We start from the raw sequence: 12,957 nt of genomic DNA, 5'->3' as shown, positions 1-12,957 counted from the left end.
CTGGTACCACTGCTGCAGCAAGCAACAAGCACCGTACTTCCCAGAGAGAGTTGGGCAATGCAAAGGAGGGGACAGTCACACCTCCCCTGTCCCTGACCACCCCTCAGCCATCTTGGAACTCTGCAGACAGAAATGAGGAGCTGGCACTGGCAGCAAGCCATGCCCTGCTGTGCTTCCTGCGTGTGTGACCAGGCAAAGCTGCACTGGGGACCATATCCCACATCCTTCTTGCACCCTTGTCCACAGAGCTTGTGTCTAGCCAGCCAAATCCAGACAGAGAAAATGCACTAAGCACCCAACTCCAGCCCTGATATCCAGCTGCAGCCATCCTGCCTGAGGGATTTTATCTTCCAGACACAGGCAGCTGGAGCAAGCAAGGACAAGGCAGGCTTCCTCATGAAGTACTAATGCTCTGGACAGTACTTGCCTTCCTGCCTCTCCCCTTTGCCCCAGCTTGTGGGGGCTATATTTAGCTCCTCCACCAGCTCACCTTTATCAGTGTCATCCACTGCCACGGAAACCACCCACAGAGCAGATTTCTCCTTTCCTGGCAGCCAGCTCCCCACCTCATTAAACGTTATTCCCATCTCATGTGCAAAGGGAAAAGACACAAGGCTCCCTGTGCCTGCCAGGATACAGGCACAGAGTAAAATTAAACTGTGTGCCAGACATAAAAATGCTTTCCCAGGCAGGCACACATACAGGGTTTCTCTCTCAGTAAGTCACTAGTTGACACTCTTGCTACATGATGCTGTCAAGGATAATGAAACTTGGCTGGATGCAGTGGCCCTATAGACTATGTGGGATGGACAACCTTCATGTGGGGACACTGAAAGGCACAAAAGCTCAGCCTGAAGTGACAAGAGTCACATCAAAGGAGGGGAAACCCTCCTTCCACGCAGGGATGTGCAGGCATGAGGATGCAAGGACAGGGTTTCAATCTCACAGGAGCCAGTGCCAAGAGGACCCCACCTGGCTGCTTGACGGTGACCTCGGTCCGCCCCGACACCTCCTCTGCCAGCTTGTACCAGGCGTGGTTGGGGCTGAGCAGCCACTCCTCCACGTGGCAGTAGTAGCTGCCGCTGTCCCGCACCTCTGCCCGCTGCACCGTCAGGCTGAAGAGTCCGCCCGAGGCGGAGCGCTCAAACTGCAGCCGGCCCCGCAGCCCCTCCTCCTCCGCGTAGGTGCCGTACTCGAAGGCCGAGCTGTGCGTGGTCTTCAGGATGAGCTTTCCATCAGCATCCAAGGGCTTGTGCACGTACCACAGCACGGCGAAGTGGGAGTCGGGGCTGGTCTGGGATTTCACCGAGCAGTTCAGGGGGATGGGCCGGTTCTCCACTAGAGTGATGCTGCGCTTCGACTTGCTCACCTGCAGCTTGGTCACTGCCAGGGGGAATGGAGAAGGATGAAGAGAGATGGGTCATTAACACAGGAAAGAAACTCAGCGCATTTGGGGTGGACCAGAGAGTCCCCTCTTGCTTGGGTCCCATATGCCTTTAAGGCATTTAGATATTCTACCAAATCTCTCCTTTCAACCCCTATCTATTGGATCCTCCCAGTGCTTTTTCACAGTCTGACCTTTAAAAGACTCTTTTTAATTCATAGTGGTCTAAGGCACCAGACTTAGTAAGATGACTACACCCAAACTCAAGTGGTTTTTCTCATGGTGAAATCATACCACTTGCACCTCAGAGTAATGAGCTGTTGACCAGTTCCAGAGAAAACCACTTCTGAGAAAGTGAATTAAAGGAGACCCCACTGCTGTCACATGCCAGCCATCTCAGTGAGATGCATCCCACAGACACGCAATAGCTAGGGGAGGAAGTGCAGGCACAGCTGGAAAAGGAGAAAGAGGACCAGACTGGAAGGGATCAGCAGGGAGCAAGCTCTGCTCCCACTGCCAGGAGGTCTGGCTCCAAGTCCACCACAAACTCCACGGCCTAGGACAAGCCACAGGCCCATCACCTCTCTTGGCTTCCCAAGCACAAGTGCAGTTCCCACACTGCAGCTAAGCAGTCCCACGGTGTTGAGGACATCAAAGCAGAATCATTAGCTCTAGCTCCTGTAAGGAGAGACACACAGATTCCCAATTCCTCTCTCCCTGTACAACCACAAGACAGTCTACACTGCAGAGTGTGCTCACGCTGTGCTTGCCACCCCAGCACTGAGCCCTGAGCCAGGGCATTCTGTCGGCAGGGAAGGACACAAGGCGCCCTCCTGTGACATTTGTGCTCGGTGTGCCCTGGAGTCCCTGCCAGCTACAGATGGGGAGAGAGGCAGCTCCCACCCAGCCAGACACAGCACTCCTCCCAGCAGCTCTCCACCATGGGCCTCCCCTCCTTCACCTCTCCTTACATCCCCGTTCCCCTCTGAAGGGGGGAATGCTGCCTTGCTGCTGACAAGCTGCAAATCTCTGAAATAAAACTTGAAGAGTGCATGGGTGCAAAGTGGCACGATGAAAGTGTGGCACCACAGGCACAAACAACTGAAGGCTGCCAGGGGACCTGTGCCCATCCACACCCTGGAAACACATCTCAGGCATCCTGTGTTTGTGAGGAAGCAATGTTGTCTTCTCTCTCTCACCAAGGCACGGGCTCCTTGCTTTGCATCATGCTTTGCTTCCAGCTTCCCTTGGGCACCAGAGCCTCGGATGCCTGTCAGCACAAGTGACGAGTGACAGTGCCCAGGGAGAGGATGGGCATAGACAACTTCAAATGGGAGGAACTCCCAACACAACAATGCTTTCTGTGCTATCACATCTGAGATAGGCATCCTGGTATTGCATCCGAAGTTCCCCTGGAGCCTGCACTGCCTGTGGCTTTAATCAGTATGCTAATAAAGACTCCGTGCCTGTGGTATGGCATGCAGACACTGGAGGAAGGAAAGGAGGGAAACTGTCCTTGTTTTGCTTCCCTAGGGATTTCAACCTAATGGAAAGAGTCAGCACCAACCTCTTGTATTTCTGCCATACCCCAGAGACACATTCCCTCCCCTTTGTTTCATTTCAGGACAACAGCCTTAGCCACCACACCCACCCTCATCCCACCTTTTTGGCTCACCATTGGTTAAGAACAGCTATTTCGAGAATTAATCAATCTTCCTAGTCCCTAGGAGATGAACCAATAAAGGAGAAGGTGGTTCTCAGCAGTTTCCTTTCTCCCCCAGCCCCCTTTCCAAACAGTTTATTTTTAATTGGTACTGGATTATTTTCTGCAACCGTTACTACGGAAACCTTTGTTACTATAGCAACTGTGTATGTTAAGTCAGTAGCCCTATATCTATTAAAATGCAGTATATACACACACGCTGTGTCTGGTGGGTTGCTCAATATCAACACACGCACACACACACAAAGCAGGGGTACACACAGACCAGAGCTGCTGAGAGGCAACTACCTCTCTCAGTGCTCTTCCCACATTGTGACACCTCCAGGAGCTGAAATGAGGATGGCTGACACTGAGTAATTCTAATCTTAGTGTTTGGGGCAACAGACCCACCCTGTACATGACAGATGTATTCCACTGAAGCAGTGAGGGCTTGTTCCCAGACCATAATCACAGTAATTGTCACTGTGTACAGACAGCACGGACCCCTGAGGTCATCCAAGGACTTAGATGGCCCTTCAGCAGCTTCCCCTGCTCCCATGCAAGCTTTGTGAAGAAATCTTTTTGAGAGCAATGGGGAAGCAATCTTATTAACTCTGGCAAAAACAAGATCTTAATTTTCACACACACACCACACCCCCCACCCCCATCCTTCGCAGCCACTGCAGCCAGCAGTCAGGAATTTGCCCACATTTGCGCTGAGTCCCCAAGATATTGATGAGGTAGCGCTTCTACAGCTGCTACCAGCTGGAGCAGCAAGCCCTGGCAGGGAATCACAGGTCTTCTCTTTGCCAGACTGCACTCTTGCAGAGGTTCATAACTGTGCACAACGTTTCGTCTAGATTAGAGGTATCAGTGATATGTAATGACATCCCTGCCAATGCACTTTTCATCAAACATGAATTATTTTCCTAAGGGAGGACACCGCAGAAGATGCAAGTGCAGATTCTGTTTCCCTCCCACAGAATTAGAGAGGACATTCTCAGTCTTTTCCAATTCTGTGAATGCCAAATGCTTCCATGTCCTGGTGCTGGTTCCTGCATAGTACCAGGCACCCATCTCTTCTTCATTACCTTTTGCAGATCCTACAGTAGTGATTCCAGGCTTTTATGGACCCCAGGCTGATAACAGCTAAGTTGGAAATGCTGTGGCACACAGGTCACCTTGGGGCAGCTTCACCCTCAGGCTGGTTTGCTTGTCCATGCAGGGGAAAGATCCTGGTTAAGACATGGGAAGCCTTGTGGGGTAACTCACACTTCTGCTCTCCCATGGGGCTGACCATCAGCCGCTGTTCACAGATATGCAAACAAACCCACAAAGCTCTTTTTTTGCATTTGGGAAAAATTATTTAAAAAGGGGAAAGATAATATTGAAGTTGGTGGTCCAGGGTAATGGGAATGGTACAATACAATGCCAGGGAGTTCATCCATCTCTTCCCATTCTGGTGGTAAGCCTATTCCAGTGCAAACTGAGTCTCTCCATGCCACGTGCACCTTGCCAGGTCATGTTTAAAGATGCTGCCATGATATGGAAATGTCTGTAGCTGCTGGTGCACCAGTGAGGTTGCAAGAAGTCTGACACCCCAGGCACCCAGCCAGTGAAACCTCGCCCAACTGACAAGGGGGAAACTCCCTTTCCTGGCTTGAGCATTTGCCTGGGCAGAGAGCCAGGAAAGGGCTTGGCCTTCAAAAGCTGAGTTGATCCGGTGTGCCCCAGGGGCTAGGGTTTTGGTGAGGCAGGGCAGGGCTGCTGCTCCAGTCCTGTGTCAGACAGCAGAGGTGGTGGGCACAGAAGTGTGAACAGACACAGTTACCCAGCATTTTCTGCTGGCTGTCAAAAGGCTGATGTTGTCTTAACAGCCTCCTGAACATCTGCTCTGTGAGAGGAACAGGTGCCTGTGTCTAGGTGAAGTTATCGTGCATATCATCTGCAAACCATAATCCTGTTGCCACAATGTCTCCTGGCTCCCTGGAGAGTGCCAGTAAAGAGGATATTGTACCTTAATGTACTGTAATTGGCCCTACATATGCTATTAAGGCTTTCAATTTACACTGGCAACAAGTCATGGTTAGAAATCTCTTAGGTTTTTTTATCATTATCTCAAGATGCCTGTGGCAGCTTTTGGTCCTCAAAGCTTGCACCTCTGGCTGGGAGCTTGGGTCAGACACACCTTAAAACCACAGCAGGCTATGACACAGCCTGATCCTCTACAAGCTGATAAGTAGTAGATGTTTTCTCCACACCATCAAGCAGGCAATCCATCTCCTCAAGCTGTGCATGGGGTAAGCACACTTATACAAAAATATGGGGGAAGGGAGAGCAGTCATCAGAGAAGGACAGAGACAGTGAAGTGATTCACAGTTTTTCTGCTGACTTGCTGCCTCTTGGCTCCCTCCCCTCTGTTTCATCATCATGAAGCTGGGGTTACAACACTTACCTTTAGCAAAGCACTTTGCAACCTGTACCTAAAAATGCTGTGATAAGAAGATACTCCCTCTCAAACACCTTACATCATTTTGCCTTGTAGCCAGCAAGAAAACACAACAGCAGGAGTTTATTTCCCACCTGGGAGCCACTGTTTCCAAGTCCTGGGAATGGCAATGTTTAATTGCAGCTGAAGATACCGTTTCCCCAAAACAGCCCCATACAAAACCCCAGAATGTTGCTCCTGCAGCAAAGGAGAAGGGGGCTATCTGCTGGGCAAGGAGCCAGCTCTGCAACAACCACCAGCTGTGGCACAGAAGGGTGGGCAGGAGGATGGCCACCACCATCCCAGAGAGTCCCCAGAAAGCCCTGTCACCACAGCAGGGAGGCAGTGTCCCACTTTGGAGGCTGCTGCTCACTGGGGAGAGTTCCTCCAGAGAACCCTTTTGCTTGGAAAGAACTGATGAAATGTTGCAAAAAGTTTTCCAGAGAAATGTCCTAATTTTAAAAGCTTCCACCGAGATTTCACTGTGCTGAGGTGTGTGTGCAGGGGGAGCAGAAATGAGGCCAGCCCAACCTGAGCCCAGCCCTGGTTTAACACCATACAGTGAGTTTAGCAGGCCAGTCAGGAGAGATTCTTTTCCAGGAGCACAGCCCCACGGTGACTTCTACACGGAAGCCCTCTCTCCCCAGCAGGCTCAGCGTACAACCCTGAAGGGCACTGGCCAGGCCATTGGCACAAACTCAGCCATCCCCTCAGCCTGGGGTCACATCCCAGAAGTGCTTCATCATTTCCCTCACTAGGGCCTGAAAAGCACTTCATACCTGAATTCCTCCAGGAAGGCGTTTGCCTGGGATTCAAGAGACCAGTGTGCAGGTTACTGCCACAGGCTTAGGCATGTACTAACATTCAGACCTCTGCCAGGTTTTCTCCCTTCCACAAAGCAGGGCTGAGTATCCTCCTCCACCTCCCCAGACACTGCAAGGACTCCTGCTTTAATGACTGAACAGAGTCAAGCAAGTACATGCCAGCCTACTGATTCAGCATGGCGAGAGCTGGGTGACTCACGTTTATTAGATTAGTTGAAATCAAACCAACGTTCAAAAGGGAAAGATGTGCAAGCCCTTTTGGAGAGGAGGCATCAGAAGAAAGGCATTTGCAGAAGGGAAGAAAATGAGATGCTCCTAGGAGGACTGTGCTCAGTAAGCTTAACCACAGCACAGAAATCACAGCAAAGTAAAGACAAAGGCTTTCAGCACTGGGGCAACCTCCCCAGAGAAGGCAGGAACACCGAAGCACAGCTCCCAACTCGGGCTATTCTGTTTTAACTGAACACAATTCCTCCTGAAACTGGATTAGTGAGGTTGCAAATTGCATTAGCCAACATGGGAGGCTGCTGGTGCAACAGGAGCAGCAGAAAGGGAAATAGCATTAGACTTTGCCTGCCATTATTACTGCCATTATTAACTTGTCACTTTACTGTAGTGTTCCTATAACAATGAATTATTGCCTGCAAACAGGCTGACATGATTGAATTACTAGGAGAGCAGCTCTGTGGGAAGGAAAGGCAGCATTAACCCTTTCCTGAGGGTTAACCCTTTCCAGCTTCAGCCCCCTCCCATGTGGTCGGACAAAAGAGCTGAGCCTGTGACTCTGAACACCACCAAGTGACCTGCATTTTAACATTTTCAGCAAGTTGCTGCAAAGTCCACGGCCCAGCAGGCAGCCCAGACACTCCCCAGCCACACAGCTGCTGCTGCTGCTGCAGCAAGACCAGCCGGGTACTTAAGTAGCTGTGCACGTCCATGCTGGCCATTACGTGTCCAACAGCCCTGCCCAGCGCCCAGCCCCACGCACAGGCACAGGACTGAAGGACACTGTGCTACTGCAGCCTGGGGAGTGGAGTTTGATGCTCTCAAAATGGTGCCAGAGGGTGCTGTGGCAAAGCAGAACAGGCACCTCTCCTCAAACCCTATGGTGGCTCCGCTTGCTCATCCGCACCCCCACCAGCTCCAGCCCCAAGAAGTCTGATCATCCCAAAGTACCTACAAGTGGCCCCATGGCCTGCCCCTCCCTCAAAGCAGCACAGTCAGACTGCAGACCCACCAAACACTGGGGGAGCGGGTCAAGTCCATCTCTGCATGTGAAGACTGCAGGCAGTGACAAGGACATGTGCTTGGCCAGGGAACAGCCTGGCATTAGCAGCCATGCCGGAGCCTGTGGAGCAGCTAACAAACCAGCAGGTAACCAAGTGGGGCCTCAGGGAGGAATGCATGTGTGACCCAGAAAGGCTCTTTAAAGCCCAGAAGCCATACATCTGTCAGCACATACAGAAAAGACAAGGATGGAAAAAGCTGGGAAGCTCACAGCCTCCCAGGTCCAGCCAAGGCGAAGGCAGAGACCACCAGCTGGGATGTACCACTGGCCTGGAGAAAACAGGACTTTCCCCAAGAAACAGAAACCATGTCAGTGTAAAGAACAGCAAAAAACAAATGTACCCCAAAGCAAAATGCCTCACAAACCTAAAACCAGAAACTTTCCTGCAAAACCCTGCAATGCACATAAAAAGTTCTGCACGAGAGAGAGAAGGGGAGGGAGGAATAAAAGATTCCCAGCATGAGTTGTGCCTGCTGTCAGAAAACAATATACAGCTCACTGATCACTTGTAAATTAAAATATGGAGATAGGATCACTGGAAGATAAATTCAGTACTAAGCTACAGCCACTGAGGATAAAGAAATAAAAAAATAACATACAGAAATATTTAATCAACTCCTCGTCAGGAAGATTTCAAACAAAGGAGTGCTCCGTCAATTAGGAAAAAAAAGTAATTAAATGCACCTGAAGAGCAAGTTGTAACACACACAGCAGCACCACACACCAACTCCCATGCCGTGCTGGAGGCTGGATGTCCTGAGATATTTCTTCCCTCACAAAACAACTTGGCAGTTTTGTGCAGTTGCACACTCAGAGCACAACTGCACCCTGTAGTGCTGGGCTGACTTCCACACATGCTGTGCTTGACTTGGGCATTTTTGGCAGCTCCTGCTGAAAATCTGAGTGCTGGGCAGACAGAGATGAGCTGCTTAGGGTGGTGTGAAATGTCATTTTCTTGCCATCCAGAGAGCAAGCTCTCCAGACAGACCTCAGGCAGGATCAGGAGATCTTTTGGATACTGACCGCACCGGCCCTGCCAGTGTCAGGTGCTGCTCTCCATGAAAAGAGAAGATCCCTGAGAAGGACACAGCTGAATTCATCCAAGCATTAGCTCACTCCACTCACCTTTACCTGTTCCCTTCCACTGGGCTAGCTTTCTGCAGGTGTACTAAACTGAGCTGGTGCACAGCAGCACCTGTGCCAGCACAAGGAATGGGACAGGACCATGCAGCCAGCAGCCCACATCGGGGATGTGGATCACCTCCTTCTGTGCAGCAAAGTGCCAGATCAGCTCCACCTGCAGGGGTTTACTTCCCACCTGGGAGCCACTTTACCAAGTCCTGGGAATGGCAACATTTAATTGCAGCTGAAGATACCATTTCCCCAAAACTAAACGCTCATGGATGATGCTGCTTCTGTAACTAGTGAATACAACTACTGCTGGAAGAACAACCAAGTGAAATGAGCCATCTGTCATTTCTTAAGGAATGGTATTCTTGAACTTCTTAAGGAGTGAGAACATATTTCAGCATAATGGGCTACAGATCCATTATCATCTGAACTCCCTGCTTCTCTGTTAATTGGGACAAGGAAAGCTACAGTAATTTTCTGTAGCAGCATCCCAAATGACTATTTAAGAAAGTAAGATGGTCTTGAGAGAAAACTTTTATGTATACATACATATGTTAAAATAAAAGAACCTGAGCCACAGGTTCAGCATGTTTGTAGCCGTTTTGCTGTAAGGAAGCATATCTCAGGTTCAGAGAACCCAGGAATCAGTCTTTGACCAATGTCAGAACATGCAGTTTCTCATGCCAGGAGAAGCATTCCTCAGGATACAGAACACAGAAAAATGGTGTAGGTGCCGTGCACAGGGGTGGACTGCCAAAGGTGCTGCTGGGGCATACAGGGAGGGACCCCTGGGCTGGGCAGTGCTCTGACTGGAGGGCTGAGAATGCAGCAGGAGAAATATTGTGCTGCTTCAGCACTGAGCCTGCTGGTCCCAAGGCCACTCACCTCAAGGGGAGCCGGGGCTCCATGCAGAGACTGGGAAAGGAGAAGAGTGGTCAACCTGCTGCAGAGCTGCTCATCACCAGTCTCCCTCTTCCTCAAGGTCTGCCCCTGCTGACTCTGCTTTTGAGATCTTCAAGGACAGGAGGAGGTACAAAGCTTTAGAGCTGAACACCATCTTAAGTACTGCTCACAGCAGAGTATTTTAGTCCAAGGAAAGCAAACAGGGAATCAATGAGAAGCTAAACTGTGTGGGGAGAGAGAAGCTGTTCACGAAAACATCAAAGAAGGTGCATGTGCACAGACTGTGAACAGGCTGACACTGTGGTTTTGTATATCCATGCTGCAAACAGGAGTGGAAAACTGCTCAGGAGATATCAAAGAGAGGAAGCAGAGAGTTCTCTGAAATGGAAGTGAAAAATTTGGACCTAAAAGGTAACCATGGAGAGAGCTAATCTGAAGAGTGCAGCATATCCTGGATATGGCCCAGGTCTCCTGGCACTGTCAGTCTTGTTGGAGGGCTGAAAAAAAAGACTGCCTGCACTAAGATCAGTGGGCACACACAGAGCAGGCTGAGTCAGGTCCCACTAGGTACAAGGATGCATTCCCACACTCTTCACCCTTGTGAAATGCATCCAAGATGCTTCATCCAATTAAAGTTCAACTTCTCAGGTCACACTCCTGGGTGTATTTTCCAGGCTGGAGTCCCAAGACAAAACCTGAACATTACTGGCTGCAATCAGCTCAACATACCTGGCTCTTACAGAAGGCTCTCACAGGCAAACCTGCAGAGGAGCCAAGCAGCACCGCTCCCAGAAGGAAAACCAAATGCAGGGAGAGATGAATCACAGCTCTGACCCCACAAGGCCAGTGTCACCATCCCCAGTACAGCATCACAAATGCAGCAGCACCTCCAGCATGAGCTCCCTCCCCTGCTGCTTACACCCAGGAGGACAGGGATGTTTGGAGGAGGGAGTGATGGCTAATCATGGAGAAAAAGCACCTGGGGTGCTGGCCTGGGATAAATAACTGTGCCAAGGAGGTGACAGCAAGTCTCAGTGGAGAATCTGTCCCAGAGGACCTGGCAAGTGGGGCAACAGAGCTCCCCAGGGCAAAGGGGACCGCTCTGGGTCATGCAACACTGAGCCCCTTCATTTCATGTGTTCAGTGTGCTGGAAGGAAGGAGCAGCAGCTCTGAGGAAGAACAGCAGGTCTTACCCCACTGGCAGTGAAGGGAAAGGAGCAAGTCCCTGAGCACACAGGGAAGAGAAGGCTGCTCTGCACCACAGCCACTGCTGCTGAGGAACAGGCTCCTCTCTTCTGAGCTCTTCTGGAACTCTTCAGCACTCAAGGAGGAGTACAACCATTTGCCAGATGGAGCAGGCAGCTGTAAGCAGGGAAGCAGTGCTGTTCTACAGAGCAAAACCACTCTGGGATCAAGCAAGCAGCAAACTTCAGTTTCCAGACTTCACTTCTGTAAGGAAGTTTCCAGCTCATTAACTTTCCTTGCTTAATTTTATTGCTGGATGCTGGCAGAAGCAAGAAGTTTCAGGTTAAAGCAGAGACTTTGTGGCCTTTGAAAACACTTGTTTGAGCCTCCACTCAAGAGCGTGGTCAGTATCCCACTGGACACTTGTAGTAGAAAAGGCATCTTTTACATCCATCCATGAGAGGATTCCTTAAACACTGAAATTACTAAAAATAATTAAGATGAGATGGAATAAAGGCATTGACAGAAATATCTGAGTTAAGGAAACCTTCTCACTATACTCCACAAATGTCTTGGTAGTTAATTATTTGAAAATCAGTCCTCCTCTCCCAGCATTAAGTGTGCTATAAAGCAGCCTCCTTTTCCAGTTCTCCTCTGCCTCATGCCCTCCTTATCTTCCCAGCATCCTAAGCCTGCACAGTCACAACCATCCACTGCTTGGCTGCTCAATGAGCCTTCAGAGAGAAGGAGGGGCATGAGACTGAATAGTCTCTCTGTGGCTGCCATGGATGGGCTTGGACAAAGAGGTAAGAGTCCTTCATTCTCCACTAATTAGGTTTCTCTGGCCACTGCTAGCCCAGCACAGACACTCTCTGGTTTCCTGTGGAGAGCAGAAAAGTAGCAGAGGGCTCTGCACCCACCTGAATGCAGGGCTTCAGGGATAGCACAGCTCTGGCTCACTCCACTCCTAAAGTAAGGTTCAGGAAGAAGCCACCTCCAGCTCCTCTAAGGCCAGTGACGAGCCTCCATCCTCCTCCTCCATGATGGTTTCAACCTGACAGCTTCTAATAAAGCAAACTTTAAGAAGCAGCCCCTGGAAAGCCTCTGGAAGCTAATTAATGTTCTAATGAAGAACATGACTGCCTTGTTTGCTCGACGGCTCCCAGGTCAATCAATCTGCTGTAGACCGGCTTGCAAAAAAGCAGTGAGGAGCCCAGCACCCCTGGCATCTGCTCAGTTATCATCCCCTGCTATCCCTCCTCCCATGTTCATTACTGTCAAAATCCCAGCAGCAAGAGGACAGATTTATAGAGGTGAATGCAGCTTCTCCCTGAGCACCCGGTCCAGATTTAGTCACAAAGGAACAGGACAAAGAACAACACAAGGATGGAGGGGTGGGGAGCTGAATGGGGAAGTGCATGAGTATGAAAGGGGTGAGAAGGTGCTCTGAGGGTGGGGGTGTTGTGTGAAAGCCCTGCTTTCTTATTCTGCTGTTGCCAGATACACTCTCCAGCACTCAGAGCCCAGGACTTTTCTGAATCACCCCCTGATCTGCGCTGCAGGAGAATGGTAAGTGCAGTAACACACACAATGACAATGGCAATTTAATACACGAGCACAAATCTGCCCCAAGCCTCCTTGCCAAAAGAGAGAGCACTCTGCAGACACCCAAGCCTGCCCAGATTGCAGCACGGCCCCCGTGGTGCATTGTCTGCTGCCCTTGTCTGAGTCCTGCAGACCACACGGACACGCACTGCTCCCAGACAGCGCCTGCTGTCTCATCCCTGGACACCTGGCAGGGAGAAGCAAGATCCAAGGAGGAGACGGGAACAGAGCCTGCCTGACAGCCCTTGGGTCTTCCCCTTGACCTGTCTGAACCTATCTACCACCTTCCTTCCCTCAGGCAGGTCCCAGAGCCCAAGTGCTGTTTTCCCTCCATGCTGTGCGAGGCAGGGAACAGTGAGGTCAGCTGGCATCTCAGTGTGAGCACTGAGAGCTCAGCCTGAATCCAAAGGCTTCCAGGGTCACTTGGATTCAAAAGGAACCACCTG

At 50.6% G+C, this 12,957-nt stretch overlaps 1 protein-coding gene across 2 annotated transcripts in view; it reads right to left on the bottom strand.

Moving 5' to 3' along the window:
• IGSF3 (immunoglobulin superfamily member 3) overlaps window positions 1–12,957 on the bottom strand; it is a 91,583-nt gene that overhangs the window by 7,762 nt on the left and 70,864 nt on the right. For both annotated transcript variants that reach the window (XM_068180547.1, XM_068180549.1), the window contains one exon: window positions 973–1,383. In XM_068180547.1, the coding sequence (XP_068036648.1) occupies window positions 973–1,383 (411 nt within the window). The remainder of the gene's footprint in view (window positions 1–972; window positions 1,384–12,957) is intronic.

This window comes from Anomalospiza imberbis, chromosome 2 (genome assembly GCF_031753505.1).
Source record: "Anomalospiza imberbis isolate Cuckoo-Finch-1a 21T00152 chromosome 2, ASM3175350v1, whole genome shotgun sequence".
Taxonomy (NCBI): domain Eukaryota; kingdom Metazoa; phylum Chordata; class Aves; order Passeriformes; family Viduidae; genus Anomalospiza; species Anomalospiza imberbis.
Note: the sequence above shows the minus strand (reverse complement) of the source record. Positions and strands in the feature narration are given on the sequence as shown.